This window comes from Emydura macquarii, unplaced genomic scaffold, assembly GCF_026122565.2.
Source record: "Emydura macquarii macquarii isolate MOO-44397 ecotype Brisbane River unplaced genomic scaffold, CSIRO-AGI_Emac_v2 contig_2205, whole genome shotgun sequence".
NCBI lineage: Eukaryota > Metazoa > Chordata > Testudines > Chelidae > Emydura > Emydura macquarii.
The window spans coordinates 35,651,182-35,670,935 of record NW_027132342.1 but is presented as its reverse complement, the minus strand read 5'-3'; the positions used below and the strand labels follow the sequence as shown (position 1 = coordinate 35,670,935).

Sequence of the window (19,754 nt, the reverse complement as noted above, 5' to 3'; positions counted from 1 at the left end):
ACACATTACATTCTTAATTTAAGATTATTTATTATAATAAGAATTACAATGGCAGAGAAGTTTAAGCTTTAGATACCAAAGTGACAGATGACTAAACAACTGACATTTTAATCAGAGTGCAAATGCTCACTGAATAGATTCTCTCCGAACACACATTTAACTACACTGACTACCCACTGAGGTCACAGACAACCTACTCTAAACTATTCCAAAGCTGAACTAAGCCAACAAAAATTTTAATGTCTTCAGATGCCTTTCCTTTCAGACAGTTTGGAACTTTATGTACCCATTCTCCCTTTCTTTTAAAAGATAGCAGAAATTCATCAATAGTTCAGCCATTGGATTGAAACAACGTCATATATGGCACAAGATCTTTGTAGGGTTCTCAATGCAAAGGGATCTCTTGTTTTAGAAACTTCTCTGTAACAGGCTGACTGATTTTTGTAAGAATCTTTCAATTAAAAATTATTTAACATAATTTACTTAGAAGGGATACAACTTAAGAAATTTTCTAGATTTGTTAAAAAATAAGTACATTTTCTCTTTTCTAACTTGTTTACCACCGACTAGCGCTCTTGAAGAGCCTTTGTATAACCACATTAACGGGGGATACATCACTGGTGCAGCAGAAACATCTAGAAGTGGTGCCTATAAGATAGAGCTGCCTGAGGCCATGGGATCTCATACTGAGTGTTTGGAGAACTAGACTATAAAAGTAAGGATTGTAACAGCTTCAGTACTTTTCACCACAATTCGACAGTGTAGAAAACAGCAACAGGACACTGAGGAAAAGGAGAAGGTGGAGGAATAGCGTCAATGTCCAGAGGCTCAATTACAAGAACTCCAGTTGCTTGTAAGGAACCTTCAGTATTTCTGTGAGTGGGCCTCTGCTAAACTCCCATTAGTGGGAATGTGTAAACAGTGCATTCTCCCTTCAGAAGGGTGGGATGAGGCTTACAAGCTAAAGAGTAATTGTAGTACTGATCTCCCAAATTGGATATCTGAACCTCACGCTAGGTCCGCTGCATAATGTTCTGTGAATGGGAGGATTGGGCTCCAAGAGGAAGTTCTAAAGATCTCAACTATTATGCTATGCCTCAGATAAGACATAGAGCCCATTAATCCAGAGCTAGAGACAACATCTCAGTCCTTCCACACGGTAAACAGAAATTGCTGTCAGACAGACTCTAATAGAAGAGAGGCACACAATGAAGTCGGTGTTCTGAAATGGTCTCTATTCAGTATTACTAGAGCCCTACCAAATTCATGGTCCATTTTGGTCAATTTCACAGTCAGAAGATTTTAAAACTAGTCAATTTCATGGTTTTAGATGTTTACATCTGAAATTTCACAATGTTGTGACCATGGGGGACCCGAACCAAAATGGTGTTGTGAGGGATTGCAAAGCTATTGTACAGGGGTTGCAGGATTGCTACACTCACTTCTGTGCTACTGGTGGTGGGGGCGCAGCCTTTAGAGCTGGGTGGCACCCAGGTCTAAAGCCAGCACCGCTGCCAGTAGCAGCACAGAAGTGAGGGTTTGCAAGGTATGAGAAGGGGGGTCGTCACTTTGGGAGGGAGGAGAGGGCTGTCCTTACGGGTGGGCAAGCTCCCAAGGCTTCATGGTCGATCCCCCCCACACACAACCAGTCCAAGACCCCTTTAATCTCCGAACGCTGGGCCCAGAGCCAGAGAAGGGCAGGCTGGAGGTGCCCCAGATGGGGGCTCCTATTCTGTGCTGTGCTTCAACTGCAATGGAAGAGGCAGTCCTATCCCTCCCCGTCCTGAGCCCCAGCCCTGTCCCTCTCCTACAACAGCCAGATATCACAGGGCAGATCAGATTTCTCAGTCTGTGGCACATTTTTTTACAGCCATGAATTTGGTAGGTCCCCAAGTACTACTGATCATCCCACAAGGGATATTCTTGTAATGTCTATAAATAGAAAGGAAAGAGTTAAATGTTTTCTGGCACTCAGGATCATTTCCTGGAGTCTAGTGAAACAACAAAGTTCAGGAACTATCAGGGCACCATCACCCAGGCTTTCAGATGAAGTGATCCTAGGACTGGATGTTGAATCTGACCGCCTTTGTTGAGTCAAAAGATCTTGTGTGGTTGACAGAGGTAGACAGTTTCCCTATGACACCTGCAGAAAGGCTGACTGCCACAGTTGCATGGCCCATGGTGGAAGCTATCAGAATGACTATGGCTTGACCGATTTCTCTCAGGATTCTTGGTATCAATGGAATGTGGGGGTGGGGAAGATTAGAAGACCAAATGTCCCAGTTTAATAGGAATGCCTTTAAGATGGACACACATCTATTCCTGCCCCAGAGAACTTCTGACACTTGATACTGTGTTTTGTTGCAAAAAGATCGATTTCTGAATAATCCCATCAATAAGCTGCTGCATACCATCTATTTAAAGGAGGATGGGGTAGATTGCACCCTCAGCACGTTTGTGGATGACACTAAGCTGGGGGGAGTGGTAGATACCCTGGAAGATAGGGATAGGATACAGAGGGACCTAAACAAACTGGAGGATTGGGCCAAAAGAAATCTGATGAGGTTCAACAAGGACAAGTGCAGAGTCCTGCACTTAGGATGGTAGAATCCCATGCACAGCTACAGACAGGGGACCGACGAACTAGGCAGGAGTTCTGCAGAAAAGGACCTGGGGGTAACAGTGGATAAAAAGCTGGATATGAGTCAGCAGTGTGCCCTGGTTGTCAAGAAGGCTAATAGCATATTGGGCTACATTAGTAGGAGCATTGTTAAAAGGGCGAGGGAAGTGATTATTCCCCTCTATTTGGCATTGGCGAGGCCACATTTGGAGTATTGTGTCCAGTTTTGGGCCCCCCACTACAAAAAGGATGTGGACAAGTTGGAGAGAGTCAGGCGGAGGGCAACAAAAATGATTAGGGGGCTGGAGCACAAGACTTATGAGGAGAGGCTGAAGGAACTAGGCTTGTTCAGTCTACAGAAGAGAAGAATGAGGGGGAATTTGATAGCAGCCTTTAACTACCTGAAAGGGGGTTCCAGGGAGGATGGAGCTAGGCTGTTCTCAGTGGTGGCAGATGACAAAACAAGGAGCAACAGTTTCAAGTTGCGGGGGGAGGGGGGTGTGGCGGTGGTGGTGGTGGTCTAGGTTGGACATTAGGAAAAAGTTTTTCACAAGGACGGTGGTGAAGTACTGGAATGGGTTACCTAGGGAGGTGGTGGAATCTCCATCTTTAGAGGTTTTTAAGCTGCGGCTTGACAAAACCCTCGCTGGGATTATTTAGCTGAGGTTAGTCCTGCTTTGGCAGGGGGTTGGACTAGATGACCTCCTGAGGTCCCTTCCAACTCTATGATTCTATCATGAGTACGGGAATGCGTGCCAGCATGCAAAGATCCCTAAAGGCCAAAAACATTCCTAAATTACTAATACTAGAACTAAAATTTGTCTAAGAAAAGTATTGGGAAACCAAGTTTCCAGAGAACTGGGTCAAAATCTCAACAGAGAAAATTAGGAGCCTCATTACTGTGTGTTTGAATGGTTACGCCTTACCCTAACTATTTTTACAGCCTCTCAGAACATTCAGAGCTGTAAGGGGGAACATTCAGGCACTTTAGTGGGAACTGCTTCTAGAGGTTTCTTCTGATCCAGCTGCACCCCTGGCACGTTAAGGGGAATGGGCAAAGGCCACTTGAAGAAAGAAATCTATGAAATCTTAGCTGAAAAGTTAAACACAAACACAAAATAAATATCTAATTCTTTCCTTGCTTGTCCTGGATAATTCAGGGAGTGTGGGGAAGAATAGAGAGATGAGAAAATTTGGAAGCTTTTTTCATCCTTGTGTGTACAGATACTTACTCTGTTTAATAAATCAATTTCTTCCTTCAGTTTCCCAATCTGTTCCTCTTTGTCCTGTGTCATCCTCAATAATCTTACATTTTCTTGCCTCTCCTTGGCTAATTCCTGCAAAACACAAATTAATAGTCTCACATTGAATGTTCTTCCAGCACTTAAAAATTTAAATCGAAAAAAAAAAGGACAATTTTAGTATAGTGTAATTAAGAAAATTTGCGTCTTACCTGAAATTTCCTTTCTTCAGATAGCTAGGCCCATAAATTCTGCAGTGGGTCTTCAGGCCCTTGCAGCTCAAGTAGGCCAAGCAGGCCTGTTAGTTGTAGGTCCAGGGCAAAATTCTGCCCTTGAAGAGATCACCAGTGTGATGACTTCCAAAGATGATCTTTTAATTGATGAATTTCTAACTTAAGCCCTGATCCTACAATGGGTTCTGAAACAGGGCCCAAACTGGAAATTAAAATTGAAGTGTCAACTCCTACAGTAATCACGCTGGTGGGCTCTTCCGAGGCAGAACTTTGCTCTGACGAATGACTACGGTCTACATGGCCTCCTTAATCTGAAGACCCACTCCAGGACCTGTGGGTCTGGATGCAAGGGAGTATGAAACATTTGTCATACATGAATCTTTAGTTACTGAAGAAACAATTCAAACTTAACTACCAAAAGGAGGGGGACAAGTTGTTTGGGAGGAAGCTAGTTTTGGAAGTTGTTGATTACAAGGCAATTTCAGTTAACTCAAGGATTCCGTAATTCCTAAAAATATATATATAAATAAAAAAAAAGGCTTCCCGGAATTTTACTCCCATCCTTCCTAGAAGGAAGATCTCTCTCAAACAATGTGTTTATTTAGCAACTTTCATCTACAAAGATTCAAGAGTATTTGGTATACAAAGATTACTTCAGAGGGAGCACAGAACCTCAGAAATATGACATATCAATGGCTCAAGAAAACATCTGTAAGAGATTAGGGTTTAGGTTATGTTTCAGTGCCTCAGAAGGAAACAGGAGATGGTTGGTTCTCTGATCAAATCACCTTTAGCCTTGGTGTTACTCCCTTGTATATCGAATGGCAATTTGAAATTTGTATCATTACAAATGCTATATTCTTCTCAGACAAATCTGATTCTGCATGCATATTTGTATTTACAGGAATATATCACTACTTTTTATTAAATATTTTGGACCATTGCTTAATACCTTTGTAACACCGACCACCCCAGTTGTAGTCATCAGGGATCAAACTTGGGACCTATTGAGCTTAATTCATGAACTCTAGAGCCTGAGCTAGAAAACACATATCTCTTACCAAAGGCTGTGTAGCAGGCTTATCGATCTCTAGATGGCTTAGCCACCACTAGAGGAGGACAGAGTGCCACACCAAGCAGGCATGGCACTAACATCTCCTCATGGAATTTATAAGACATATTATTTTGAAACTAACATTGGGCATAAGTTAAACTTGTATTTACCCTTTCAAGTTCTTCAATCCTCTTTTCCAAAGCAATGCTTGGTACAGAATTCCCAGAAGAATTTGCATCCCTGCTGTATCTGCTATATCCTGTCCTGTCTGTTCGGGAATATCGATTTGGGACATCATCTTCAGGGGCATTAGTTGCACTGTGTAAGAAAAGATTAAATTTTATTAATATGCCTCATGCAAAAAATGTTTTAGCACATATTTTATGTGTCTTATATTTTTCTCCTAGTACCAATACATTCATGTAAAGTTGACTTGTTCATATTGTAAATGACCACTACTTCAAGACAACATTGATAAAGCTAATTTTCTTACCTGTGATTTTGTCTTCTCTGAGAAACAAAATCAATTGCTCAGTCAGACCTGCAACTGCTGGGGTTTTCTGCCTTTAACTGAATTTTCTTTTCTTGTCTCTAAGGCAGGACAGAAGTACCTGTTTACCAACAACCCCAATGCAATCTGCTTCTCCTTGGTCTGTATAGGAGAACTGCACAGCTGTTGCTCCACAGTCCCCGGGGTTTTTAGGAACTCAGATTAATTTCAAGGGATGCATGCCTCTGAAAGTGCTGTCTGTATCTAGAGCCCAGAGCCAGATATTTCCTTATGCCAAGTTTCTCTTAAGATATAACCTTGCTAGAATCTCATTTCCTTTACACCTCACCTTGAGGAAGCTAAGGAAATTGGAATGGGTTAATTCAACCAACACTTACATCTCCATTAAGGAACGTGTGATCTGAATCTTTTGAATCACAATGCTCAGAAAGCAACGCCCCCCACCCCCAACCTCCACTAGCTGAGCAACATTCAGAGGAAAAACTTTGGGAGCAGCAGGCAGAATGTTTTTTGGAGTGACAATTACAGCCTTTGTTTTGAGAGTCCTGAAAAGCAGGAGGAGAGTCCCTAGAGTTGCCAACCATCCGTAAATTTACAGTCAGTAAAATAAAAAAAAATTAAAAAATGTAAAATTTTAACAGTCAGTAAATCCGTAAATAAATGAAAATGTCCATAAAATTGGGTAGAAATAAAACTTATTGTATTTTGACGTTGATTCTCATCGTTCAGAATCACTTCTAATATCATAAAACTACACTGATCATGACTTTATCCATTTCCTATTTTCTATTATTTCACACACCCAAAGATCCCGATTGATCAATTCACTGCAGCTAAAACAATTGCGCAATTACAAACTCCTGTGTACAGAATATCACAAGCGAATACACACCCTTGTGACATTATTGTATTGTTTATGATCTATTTAGTGATGTCAGTAAAACGTTTACCATGTCAGTAAAAAAAAAAAAAAAAAAGGGCTTCCGACCTTCATGTCAGTAAAAACTAAAATGCAAGGTTGGCAACCCTCCCTACACATACTGCTTGAGGACTGAAGGGAAGCTACTGGAGGAGACCCTTAAGCACAGGCAACGTGATTCTGATTTGTGGGGAACAGGCCAGAAAGAACATGAAGCAGGTCAAGGGTGAGCCTGGGAAAAGCTGGGATGTTAAGATGGTGGGTAGATGTTTAGGCTGATCCTCAGATTAAAACAAGCTATTGAGGTAGTGGATCACTTTTGTCTTAAAAGAGTGTTCATGAGCAGGAAACTCTCAGGTAAAGCGGAGTTCAAAAGTGAGGCTCTAGTGCTAGCATCCTCATTTTAACACTGTATTCAATAGAAGCCACCCACCGGAGCATTTTGGGGGCTCCCACATCGCCTATATTTATTCTCTGGCTGACCAACCTGAGGCTTCCTGGCTACAATGGAACTGGAGGTTGTGAGAAAGCCATTTTCCCAGTCTAAGTTCTGCTTTAACTCATGTAGGAGAAGCCCCCAAAACTAAGTTATGGATGCTGAAATGGGAGGATGATACCAGCATGTGAACTGAGTACAGGAATAGGATCCCTTTGACATTGCCAGCTGCGCGCTTCACAACCAATGAAATGCTCAAGTGGTGGGTAATACGCTGCTAGGCTAAAGAGATCCCCAGCCTTCCTCAAATTGAAGACCCTCTCTCTCTCTACCAGAAAGAGAAGATGGCAAAATTTACTGATGGAAAAAAGCACCTAGCAACCATTGCTGACAAAACCTCTGAAAACAGGAACAGATGACTGAGGAGCAACTGCAATGCATTTCACCAGATGAGGTGCAGATAAAGTAGCAACCTCAACTGAGAGGTTTGACCTGAGACTTTAAAAAAAACAGCAAAACCTAACCATTCCAAGCCAAACAGAGCAGATCCTTTTGACAGAACCAGCCCTGCACATACACTTTTCTTACCAAAAGAGAGCAGAGCTTATATAGTCACTACAGATTACATCCATTAATACATAAAATAGAGGATGCAGAAAACGTGAAGCATTATTTAACTACCCCTCTGCTAGCTAGAGGCCTTGAATATCTAATTCCTATCTCTAGCATCAAGAAATATGCTTAAAAAATTACGCTAGTAAGCTATACAGTAATACAGCAAGCAAGCAACTCCCGTGTGTATAAAAATCATTGCAACCAGAAATGATGATTCTTGTAACTAATAGTCATGTCCAGAAGAACATAAGAATGGCCATACTAGGTGAGACCAATGGTCCCTCTAGCCCAGTATCCTGTCTTCTAACGGTTGCCAATGCCAGGTGCTTCAGCAAGAATGAACAGAACAAAGCAATTATTGAGGAACCCATCCCCTGTTGTCCAATTCCAGCTTCTGGCAGTCAGAAGCTAGGGACACCCAGAGTATAGGACTGCATCCCTGACCATCTTGACTAATAGCCATTGATGGAACTATCCTCCATGAACTCATCTAATTATTTTTTGAACAGTTATAGTTTTGGCCTTCACAACATCCCCGACAACAAATTCCACAGATTGTCTGTGTTGTGTGAAGTACTTCTTTTTTTGTTTTAAACCTGCTGCCTATTAATTTCATTGGGTGATCGCTGATTCTTGTGTTACAGGAAGGAATAAATAACACTTCCTTATTCACTTTCTTCACATCATTCATGATTTCATAGATCTCTATTATAGGCCCTTTTAGTCATCTCTTTTCCAAACTGAAAATTCCCAATTTTTTAATCTCACTTCATAGGGAAATTGTTCCATACCCTGAATCATTTTTGTTGCCCTTCTCTGTACCTTTTCAAATTCTAATGTCTTTTTTGAGATGGAGTGACCAGATGCACACTGTATTAAAGGGGTGGGATACCATGGATTTATGTAGTCACATTGTTATATTTACTGAATTATCTATTCCTTTCCTAATGGTTCATAATAGTCTGTTAGCTTTTTTTGACTGCTGCTGCACATTAAACTAATGTTTTCAGAGAACTAACCACAATGACTGAGTGGTAACAGCTAATTTAGTTCCCATCATTTTGTATGTATAGTTGAGATTACGTTTTCAATGTGCATTACTTTGCATTTATCAACATTGCATTTCATCTGCCATTTTGTTGCCCAGTCACCCAGTTTTGGGAGCTCTCTCTGCAACTCTTTGCAGTCTGTCTTTTGGACTTCACTATCCTGAGTAATTCTGTATTATCTGCAAATTTTGCCACTTCACTGCTTACCTCTTTTTCCAGATCATCAATATGAACAATAAAGATCCTTGGGGGACACCACCTTCCTTCTTATCCCATAGACTGCTTACTTTGCTTAAGAGCTTTTTGTGACGGACCTTGCCAAAGGCTTTCTGAAGTCCAAGTACCCTGGATCCCCATGTCCACGTTTATTGACCTCCTCAAAGAATTCTAATAGATTGGTGAGTCATGATTTCCCTTTCCAAAAGCCATGTTGACTTTTCCCAACAAATTATATTCATGTATGATTTGATAATTCTGTTCTTTAGTATAGTTTCAACCAATTTATGTGGTACTGAAATTAGGATTACTATCCTCTAATTGCCAGGATCACCTCTATAGACTTTTTTAAAGGCACATAAACTATCCTCCAGTCATCTGGAACAGAAACTGATTTAAGTAGGGTGACCATATTTCCCAAAGGGAAAACGGGACAATGCATGGGGCTCGCATGGGGCTCACCCAAGCCCCCAGTTTTTCCCCTGCATGGAGCTAGTAAAAATGATAGGGCCCAGATTTCCCTGGATAGGATAGCTGACAAGTTCCTTCACCAAATAGCTAAACCAACAAGAGGGGATGCCACTTAGATTTGGTATTGGTGAGTACAAACAAACAGGTGCAAAAAAGGGCTACTAGGATGATCTGAGGAATGTAAAGCCTGTCTTATGAGAGAAGACTCAAAGAATTAGGCTTGTTTAGCCTAACCAAAAGAAGGCTGAGGGGAGATAGGATTGCTCTCTGTAAATACATCAGAGAAATACCAGGAATAGAGAGGAATTATTTAAGTTCAGCACTAATGTGGACACAAGAACTAATGGAAAAACTGGCCATCAGGAAGTTTAGATTTGAAATTAGACAAAGATTTCTAACCATCATGGGAGTGAAGTTCTGGAACAGCCTTCCAATAAATCTAGCTGGCTTCAAGACTGAACTTGATAAGTTTATGGAGAGGATGGTATGATGGGACAGCCAAATTTGGCCATTAACTGATCTCTGACTACTAGCGGTAAATATGTGCAATGACCTATGATGGGATGTTAGAGGGGGTGGGTTCTGAGTTACCACAGAGAAGTCTTTTTCGGTGTCTGGCTGATGAATCTTGCCCGCATGCTCAGGGTTTACCTGATCACCTATTTGGGGTCAGGAAGGGATTTTTCCCCAGAGCAGATTGACATAGGACCTGGGTTTTTTTCGCCTTCTTCTGCAGCATAGGGCACAGGTCACTTGTTGATGGATTCTCTGTACCATGAAGTCTTTAAACCATGATTTGTGAACTTCAATAAGTCAGTCATAGGTTAGGGTGTATTACAGGAGTGGGTGGGTGAAGTTCTGTGGCCTGTGTTTAGCAGGAGGTTAGACTAGATGATCATAATGATCCCTTCTGACCTTAAAGTCTATGAGTTGTCCTAAACTGCTCACCCTCCCTCACCCCACTCTGTGCCTGGCATCACTGCTTGCCTGAGCCCAGGTGCTCCCCGTCCCAAATGTTCCTCCGCACCCCACTGGGGGAGGGGGGAAGCCCCACCTTTTTTAGGGAAACTGGGCATTTGTCCAATTTGCTCTTGAGCAAACTGACATATGCCGTTTTGCCAAAAATGTCAGGACATCTGGGACGAGGCTTATAAATGGGGACTGCACCGGCCAAAATAGGACATATGGTCACCCTAGATTTAAGTGACAGGTTACATACCACAGTTAGTCATTCAGCAATTTCATATTTGAGTTCTTTCCAAACTCTTGGGTGAATACTGTCTGGTCCTGGTGACTTATTACTGTTTAATTTATCAATTTGATCCAAAACTTCCTCTATAGACTGGGACAGTGCCTCAGATGTGTCACCAAATAAAGAATGACTCAAGTGTGGGAATTTTCCTAACACCGTCTGCACTGAAGAAGGATGCAAGGAATTCATTTAGCTTCTCCACAGTGGCTTATCTTCACGGAGTGCTTTTTTAGCACCTTGATCATCCATTAGCCCTACTGATGGTTTGGCAGGCTTCCTGCTTCTATTGTACTTAATTTATTTGCTGTTAGTTTCTGAGTCTTTTGCTAGCCGCTCTTCAAATTCTTGATTGGCCTACCTAATTATACTTTTACACTTGATTTGCCAGACTTGTGTTCCTTTCTATTTTCCTCAGTAGGATCTGATTTCCAATTTATAAAGGATGCCTTTTTTTTTTTTTTTTTTTGCCTCTAACTCCTCCTTTTACTTTGTTGTTTAGCCATGGTGGCACTTTTTTGGTTCTCTTACTGTGTTTTTGTATTTTGGGTTATACATTTAAATTTGAGCCTCCATTACAGTGTTTTTAAATAGTTTCCACACAGTTTGCAAGCATTTCACTTTTGTGACTAACTTAATTTCCATTTAACTAGCTTCCTCATTTTTGTGTAGTTCCCCTTTCTGATATTAAATGATACTGTGGTCGGCTTTTTTGGTGTTTTCCTTCCCACAAGGATGTTAAATTTAATTATACTACAGTTGCTATTACCAAGCAGTTCAGCGGTATTCACCTCTTGGACCAGATCCTGTGTTTCACTTAGGACTAAATCAAAAATTGTCTCTCCCCTTGTGAGTTGCAGGACTAGCTGCTCCAAGCAGCAGCCATTAATGGTGTCTAGAAACGTTATCTCTGCAGCCCATCTTGAAGTGACATCTACTCAGTCAATAGGGGGATAGCTGAAATCCCCTATTGCTGAGTTTTCTGCTTTTACAGCCTTTCTAATCTCCCATAGCATTTCATGATCACCATCACCATTCTGGTCATGTGGTCAGTAGTATAGTCCTACCACTGTATTCTTATAAGAATATAGACGTGGGTGTGGATATATAGCAGTTGGCCTACCAAGAGTTCCTGGCTTTGGCTTTAAATCTAACAGTTTTAAGCTAGAATCAATTGAAAGTAAAGATTTATAAATTTCTGTATTATTACACTATCAGACTTGAATGAAATGAAAGAACAAACTACAACTTTAAATTCAAGCACACTATTGGTTAGTCTACAATTTTCGCTGCAAATCGATTCTTTACTTTTTTTAGTTTTTCTATTAGAAAAAAATGCTCCTTTGAAACAATTTTATTAGCCTGTGTATAACAAAATTCTTGATCCACAGTTTACAAATTTTTAATAGTGTTAAATGAAAATATCAAAGTTGTCTGAAATCCCAATATTCAAAAGCCCAATATGTTTAAAAGCCAAGCAAGGTGGTTTACTTTAAAAAGAAGGATCTAACAAAAGAGTTAGCATAAAAAACTAGAGTTTTCATAAATGTGCATTAAGATAGGTTGATTATACGCACGCACGCACACAAATCACACACAAACCCCAAGCACAATCTCAATTCTGAGACAAGGACAGCAAAATCTAGTTGAAATCATCTTCCAGCAAGAGAATTGTGAATCAGAAGTCATGTGACTAAAATGAGCATGTGATGAATTTCTAAAGTACATAGGACGGGTAAGCATAGTACCACCACACTTCGAGTCGGGTTAAAATGCTCATTTAACAACCATGCATTTCATAATTTTAGAAAGCCCTTGACAATGTGTAAATCTAGATGAATAAAGTGCAAATCAAAAGCAGGCATAACTTGGCATGAGATGATCTTTTCATGGATATAAATATTATTATGCTCCAGTATGTGTGAAGTTTCCAAGGCGCACTGACACAATTGTAAGGAATTTCCTAGTTTAATGTTATTACCATATTTAGCACTGTTTATTCTTCATCTAGAAGGTTTTTAAAAAAGCATATTTCTAGGACCGGATATGCATGATGCAACACAACAGAACAGAAATATTTTAGTTTAACCCCATAAATCCTAGAATATTTGATTTTTTAAAAAAAGATGTACTTGCCCCTGTTCCATGCTCCGAGTGCCTGGAGGGACTGGAAACACTACAAAACTAACATGCTCAATCACTAGTCTCATCACTCTATAGTAACCCTTTTGCCAACACTGGAACAGAACTGACTTTTTCCAGTCAACCATCTGTGGTAGTGCTCTTATGTGAAACCTGGAAGAAAGAAACTAGAGAGAATTGGTTTCAGAGATAGCAAAAAGAATACTTCATGGGAAAGAAAGTATTTTTAATTGGTAATATTGTCTTTACATCCTTGCTTAAAGAAAATCACAAGGATAAATGCCCTCTTATATTTGACTAGGGGAAGTGGAAGGGACTCTTGGATCCACCACTCAACAGCCCCTAGTGACCATAGCTAATGCCTATTAATTTAGCCTCAGTATCAGAGAAGCAAGATAGGAACATCTCCATGAACAGGCAAGGAGAGCCAAGAGGTGGCCTGACATGGCATAAAAAGAATTTTGAAGTGGCATTGGAAGAAGAATCATGGAAGAGCTCATCTATCAAGGAGGAAACAGACACGTTTTCCACTTAGCTAAAACAGAAAAATGAGAGAGATGTTATTATGCCATCAATTATCTTATGGCCAGCTACTTTGATACTGTGCCTCACCAGCGGCCACACATGGTACTCAGTAGCACTGAGGACCACTTGAGATTTGGTGGACAGGAGGAAAACCTTTCACAGGGAGAGGAATTTCAGAGTCCTATTGAGACTGGTATTAGAAAATTTTGGGAGAGGGGAGAAGAGTCGCTTCCATAAGCTAGAAATTAATTGATTTTCTTTCAATCTTATATGCTTAATACAAAGCTGAATACTAACAGCAATGTCTAGCAGTAGCTCTAAACTGCCCTTGTGAAATGTTGGTCACTGATAATACTGCCACCATGCAGAATATAATCATGGATAAAGCATCAGATTTACATGACTGAGCCCTGTAGAGACAATTCACCTGGTCCTATACATTTGCTCGGCTTTATCTAACTACATAACTGATACAGTTTGAGCCAAGAGGATATGGGAGAGCTTATTCCATCTAATCACAGGTGTAGGAAATGACAATCCTAAGAATGGATTCATTTTTTAAAGTGCCTATCTGATAAGAGTATCTTTAAGCAAAGCAAAATTGGCTGCCCCATTATCCTCTGGAATTCCTAGCAAAATATATTGAAGTTTTGTTCGGCTGGGTATTGGAGTTGCCAATGCTTCTTGTTCTGTGCAACTTCACTGACTACATTAATGATTTATTGCCTGGAACAATTTGTGACTCAACCTGATCTTGTGGACATGCTCATCTTAGTTTCGAGATGGGATTTGAAATAGGTATTAAGAATACACCTCAATCACCATCCACTTCAGGCTGATATCAAAGACATCTCTTGCTGGGCTGAAGCAGGGGGCTGGTTACTATGGGCTGCTCTTGGACTGATTAACTATATGAGGCTGCAGAATAATCTCAGCACATAAACTGCAGTTCATGACTATAGGGGCATCTAACCCTCCCTGCCAAACACAGTCTTCTTTCAGAGGTCAACAAATCACACAGTTTACAAATCATGTAGAGTGATGGAAAACTCTAAAAGTGTAAGGAACAGCATCAGAATTTTTGATATGTTTATGTTGTCATGGATGAGTTTGGCTGCAGAATCTGCAAAATCCAGATCAGTAGAACAATTCTGAATTTTGGCGAGTCTAAGAAGGACTGCTTCAGCATAGTAACAAAATCTCTAATTGCAAAGAACTGTCAATTTATTTCTCAGATCAATCTGATCAGATTTAACACTTCTATGGGAACAGAGTGGAAACAGGAGGGAAAAATATATATCCTCTGTATTGACTGGTTTTCATTCTGTTTGGATTACTGAAGTTTTGGGTGTGTTTAAGATATGCATGATAACCAGCCATCAGTGAAATGAAATGGTCTCATTTGTGGCAGATTAAAAGACACATGCTGGCTCCTTTGTATCTTTTGAGTGTTAAGGTTCTTTTTCACGAGAGCAAGCCACTGAATATGCTTACACGAAGGGTAGTTGTTTAAACATTGTTTACTCAAGCAACAATCTCTGGACATTAAAAGCCTTACATATGATCATCCTGTCTTGAACTTCCTTTTCTGAGAGGATAAGCAATAGGGTGATGTGCGAGTTCTAGCTAAACCAGTAGTCCACTATTTTTTAAACATATCAGTTTTAGTTTAGATGTACGCATAGAATACAGTGTATGGCTGATTTACTTCTAGCCATGAACAAACATAAGCTGACCACGCTGAGTGGTAATCAGCAATTTCTGATACTACTGAATATAAAATATTGTTTATTTGCCTACAGAATTTTGTGGTATCATGTAGAACAGCACCTTAAAAGGCTCCTCCCTTCTTCTCTGAGAAAAAAAGAGGTTACCATGGCAGTTGGAGGCCCTGCAACTGGAACTCTTATTTCCTTGATAGTCCACCCAAGTGAAAGCATAACGACATCTAGGGAACAATGCAAGATACGTTTGTTTTGTTTAGTATTAGATTGACTTTTGTGCATATTTCAACTCCTGCAGTTGAAACATCTTGCTGCCATGGCTATAGGCAGTACAGTAATTAATATTATATTTTTTCAGGAAGAACATCTGATGACTTAATTATAGCTGTAACTAGGCTTCTGTTCTTATATTTGAAGGCATATTTGGGCATTAAGTTGGGTAGGTCATTTGGGCATCAGAGTAGGATGTTTGTGTGATTGTTTAGCAAACGAGAGTGCATCTTATTGAACACACTAGTAACTGTTGTATTGACAAAGGAAAATCTCTGTCTGAAGTGGTAAGATGTTTAATAAAACCCTTGTTATTGTTACAACATTGAATAGTTAAGCAAAATCCAGGGTTTTCTGTAAAGTTATCGCTAACGACCCCAATTGTAACTACCATCATCAAAACCTTTTAACAAACATAAGGGGAAAAAATAAAAAAACATTAAAACATTTGACATTTGACAAAAGTACAGCTTTTATTTTAAAAGTTACCCTTACTCCTTTTTCCTTAGCTATACAGAATTTTTACAGGGAAATTTTCCTCCTTGACATTTGACTGTCCTTTGGGTAAGAAAGGAAAAATCAGTTTAGGTAGTCTCCATTCAAACCCGTTTCCTTTAAAATAAAATAAGAAAAATTTACACAAAAGGGGGGAAAAACACAACAGGGAAACAAGAAAAACGCATTTTTTTTTGCTTGCAACCAACGTGGCTGAGAAATTGCAGACATAGCATTATCTTGTTAGGTACTCTGAAACCTGGCAAACTTATCAACCTCAGGATTTTTAAGGCATTACTTTTAGCTTGTGTCTAAGGTCACAAGATCACGGCAGTATTGCAAGAGGGTGAATACATCTTGGATGGCTATGCTGAACTCTATCTTTTTCTTATTGGTCTAGTAAAAGAGGAGAAAATGCAGTGTAGGAAAATGACACACTAAGGAGAGGGTAAAAGCAGGAGCTTAAGGTTCACATCCTAGATGTTGTTCGGGATTTAGCCAAAGCCAATGAAGGTGGTAATATCTGCTGCTCCCTCTCCGAGTTGGCCTGGTCAGGACAAAAGACCCAGTGGTGTTATGGAACACTCCAGGGTGGGTTTCAGCAGACAGATGTGAAGATTGCTCCTTCCATTGCAACTCCACCTCTTCCCCTCCCAAGCCCCATTGTCCTACTGGCTCTTTCACAATTGCTCCCAAATAAGCAGCACCCAAAATGGTGCTTATCTCACTTAAGTTACCCAAACAAAAAAACATTTTGATAATTTAAACTATTTCCTTGCATTTCTAAAATGTTTCAAGTTTTTGTTATGCCAGCCCACAACTTTACAGGAGCCTTAAAGATTCCTAATCAATGTTCTTACCCAGAAACACATCTAGTTGGTACCAATTTCTCTTTCTTACTGATTTTTGCTTACTTTTATGTGTATTATATATACAGGTTAGCTGGACAGACTTTTGTTATATGGGACAACTTAGCATACAGACCTCTGCCCAACATCACTAGGGGGCTACAAGAGGATTTAATAGTCAAAAGATCAGTGTGCATGTGCCCATTCAACTTTCTTCCCTCAGTCCCTGCAGAGGACGCTGATATCCCCATCCCACCTTAAAGAAACTTATGTTCTAGCACCAGGATAGCTCTCTCATCCCAACGTAAGAGACATCTTACCCCCAGTCTATTGCGAGGCCCAAGCAGTTAAGGATGGCATTTCAAACTACACAAAAATGAAGGGAATCTGTGTTATGGAATATTTTTGTGAGTACATATTTTGCATTAGTGAGACCAAGCAGCTGAAACTGGTATGGGTGAAGCCTCTTCATTATTAAACTAATACATTTCAGCAAGACGTTCTAAAAGGCTCTAATATTTCATCCATAGTACTTCCAGTTAAAACCTACTAATCTCTTACAACTCATTTAACATGAGTGTTTTAAAAATGCATTTCAGAGCACAACATAGAAACTCTCTAATTCCAAGAGATTGTATCTGTTGGGCTTCACCTCAGTGTTCAGTGCCGTCAAATAAACAAAACCAAGAAGTTGGGCTTCAATTCTATTTGTAAATCATATTGTATCAATTTCCAGTATTGAATAAAAACTAGAAGGGGAGCATACCCCACAAAAGCCACTAAGAGGTCTAATCTCACTCTTTCTGTAAATTGATCCAACCAAGTCTATCTGATCCATGAACCACGCAAAATCTTGCATTTTTAAACCCTGATTTGCAAGTTTGTTTTCTCTTTTTTAAATTTTAAGACCTTTTAAAAACATTTGATCATAGAAGCTAAATAGTTCCAAACTTTGGAGTCTAAAGCTAGCAAATGGTACTCAAAATGAGCTGTTAAAGTGGACTGTATCTGCACTTTTTCCAACTTTTTTGTGTTTAAATTCCTTGCCTTGGTGTTACATGAAAAGTTTTTATGACTGATCTTTTGTTAATAAAAAAAGTTGGTTCCTGTTGATATGCACTCTATGATCAAACATTTAAATAAAGACAGCCCTACGGTGTCATTTCAGCATGAAACCAATAATTACACATTCAAATAAATTTCTTCTAAATTTCTTAGACCAGGTGATATAATCAGAACCCACTAAGAAAATCAAACAGGGTGTACACTTGACTTCCAAAAAGTGAGTGCCCCCATAGCAACACAGGGACTGAAAAAATCCAGGGGATTGGCAGATTGGAACTGGGCTTGTTTAGTCTGCAGAAAAAAGAAGAGTGGGGGAGGGGAGATTTGCTACTGGCCTTCAACTACCTGAAAGGGGGTTCCAGGGAGGATGGAGCTACGCTGTTCTCAGTGGTGGAAGATGACAAAACAAGGAGCAATGGTCTCAAGTTGCAGTGGGAGAGGTCTAGGTTGGATATTAGGAAAAACTTTTTCACTTGGAGGGTGGTAAAGCACTGGAATGGTTTACCTAGGGAGGTGGTAGAATCTCCCTTCTTAGAGGTTTTCAAAGCCTGGCTTGACAAAACCCTGGCTGGGATGATTTAGTTAGGGTTGGTCCTGCTTTAAGCAGAGGGTTGGACTAGATGACCTCTTGAGGTCCCTTCTAACCCTAACCTTCTTTGATTCTATGAATTGGTAAAATGTGGCACACAGCAGTGACTTGGGGTATGGTTGAAGACATTTGAAGATGAGGAAGTGGGATTTTGCCACAGAAAAGCATTTTTATAAATGTGTTGTATAATCAAAGCACTGAGAAAGGAAAAAACTATTTATCATCTTTTTTAGGCCTTATATATCCCAGAGTCTTAGTAGTTTTCCTCCCACTACTAGATGACTGAAGACAGAGCAGACTTTTTGTCCTGGCTGGTGTTAAAGACTGTATACTCCGAGTCTCTCTCAAAACTATAGCTTTCAAAAATATAAAACATTCAATTTCTTGTTAATGCTTAATCATGTCATAAAGGAAACATACATTTGTAACAGAGCCTTCAATTATTGGCAACAGGTTTGAAGAGACACCTCAAATTCTATAACTCCTCAGATATAGTTCTCTGTGGGAGGGTAGGATTGTGGGACCTCAAGGGTTCAAGGAAGAAAATCATCAGAACACATTTTTCCCTTCTCTATCTTATCTCACAATCTTAACAATGAGATGTTCATAGCAGTAAAGGCCATCCCTAGGGAGGGAGGATGATTAGATCAAAAGTTTTAAAAACGCAGTGTCAATGGAGACTGATGGATTACTAACACATCATATTCTGTAGGACTCTCTGGCCAAGTATTGCACCTATAGTAGTTCAAGAACACATGGATCAAGAACTTAGTTGCTGCTTGTCTATTTCTTCATCATAAGCAGCTGAATCTTTCCACCCACTGGAAAGAATTGCAAAGTTTTTGGATGGCCTTATACAGTTCTTCTACAAAACATACTTTTAAACCCCTTTATCAACAAGGCTTTCTTGCCCTGGCCACTGGCTAGTAAAGCACTAGGGGTGAAATGCTGGCTCCACCAAAGCCAGTAGCAAAGCTCTCATTGACTTCAGTGGGTTTAGGATTTCACCTTAAGTGCAGTGCAGACAGCTTTCTGTAACCTTCAGCCATTTTAAGTAGATTTTATCTTCCCTTCACTTGGCTAGTATGTGCCAGTTCATCTCTTTAGGATTCATTGATGGATTTCTGATGGGACAAAAAGGAAAATGTCTGCACATATCTGCAATTACTCCCAAATAATTAATTCTTTCCTTAATCCTACATACAGAAGGAAGAGAATATGGATGGGTGAATGGCCAAAGTTAGAAAGACAGATATTTCTGGATATGGAGGTATAGCTGCATCTGGTCAAGCTGCAAGAGCCCTGGCCTTATTAGGAGCTATGAGGAGTACTGTGATACTGTAAACCAGTGGCTCACAACCTGTGACCCGCAGACCACTTGTGGCCCAATCAGCACACAGCTGTGGCCCATGTGACATCTTCAGGGCCACACAGGTAGCATATATATTGTGTGGATATGGCCCACATAATGCAGAGAGCTGT

General features: G+C 40.1%; 1 protein-coding gene across 2 annotated transcripts in view; it reads right to left on the bottom strand.

Annotated features, from left to right (window-relative positions):
- Window positions 1–19,754, bottom strand: part of PAWR (pro-apoptotic WT1 regulator) — a 112,105-nt gene that overhangs the window by 3,638 nt on the left and 88,713 nt on the right. For both annotated transcript variants that reach the window (XM_067559899.1, XM_067559901.1), the window contains 2 exons: window positions 5,319–5,466; window positions 3,853–3,957 (listed from right to left, as the gene is read on the bottom strand). In XM_067559899.1, the coding sequence (XP_067416000.1) occupies window positions 3,853–3,957; window positions 5,319–5,466 (253 nt within the window). The remainder of the gene's footprint in view (window positions 1–3,852; window positions 3,958–5,318; window positions 5,467–19,754) is intronic.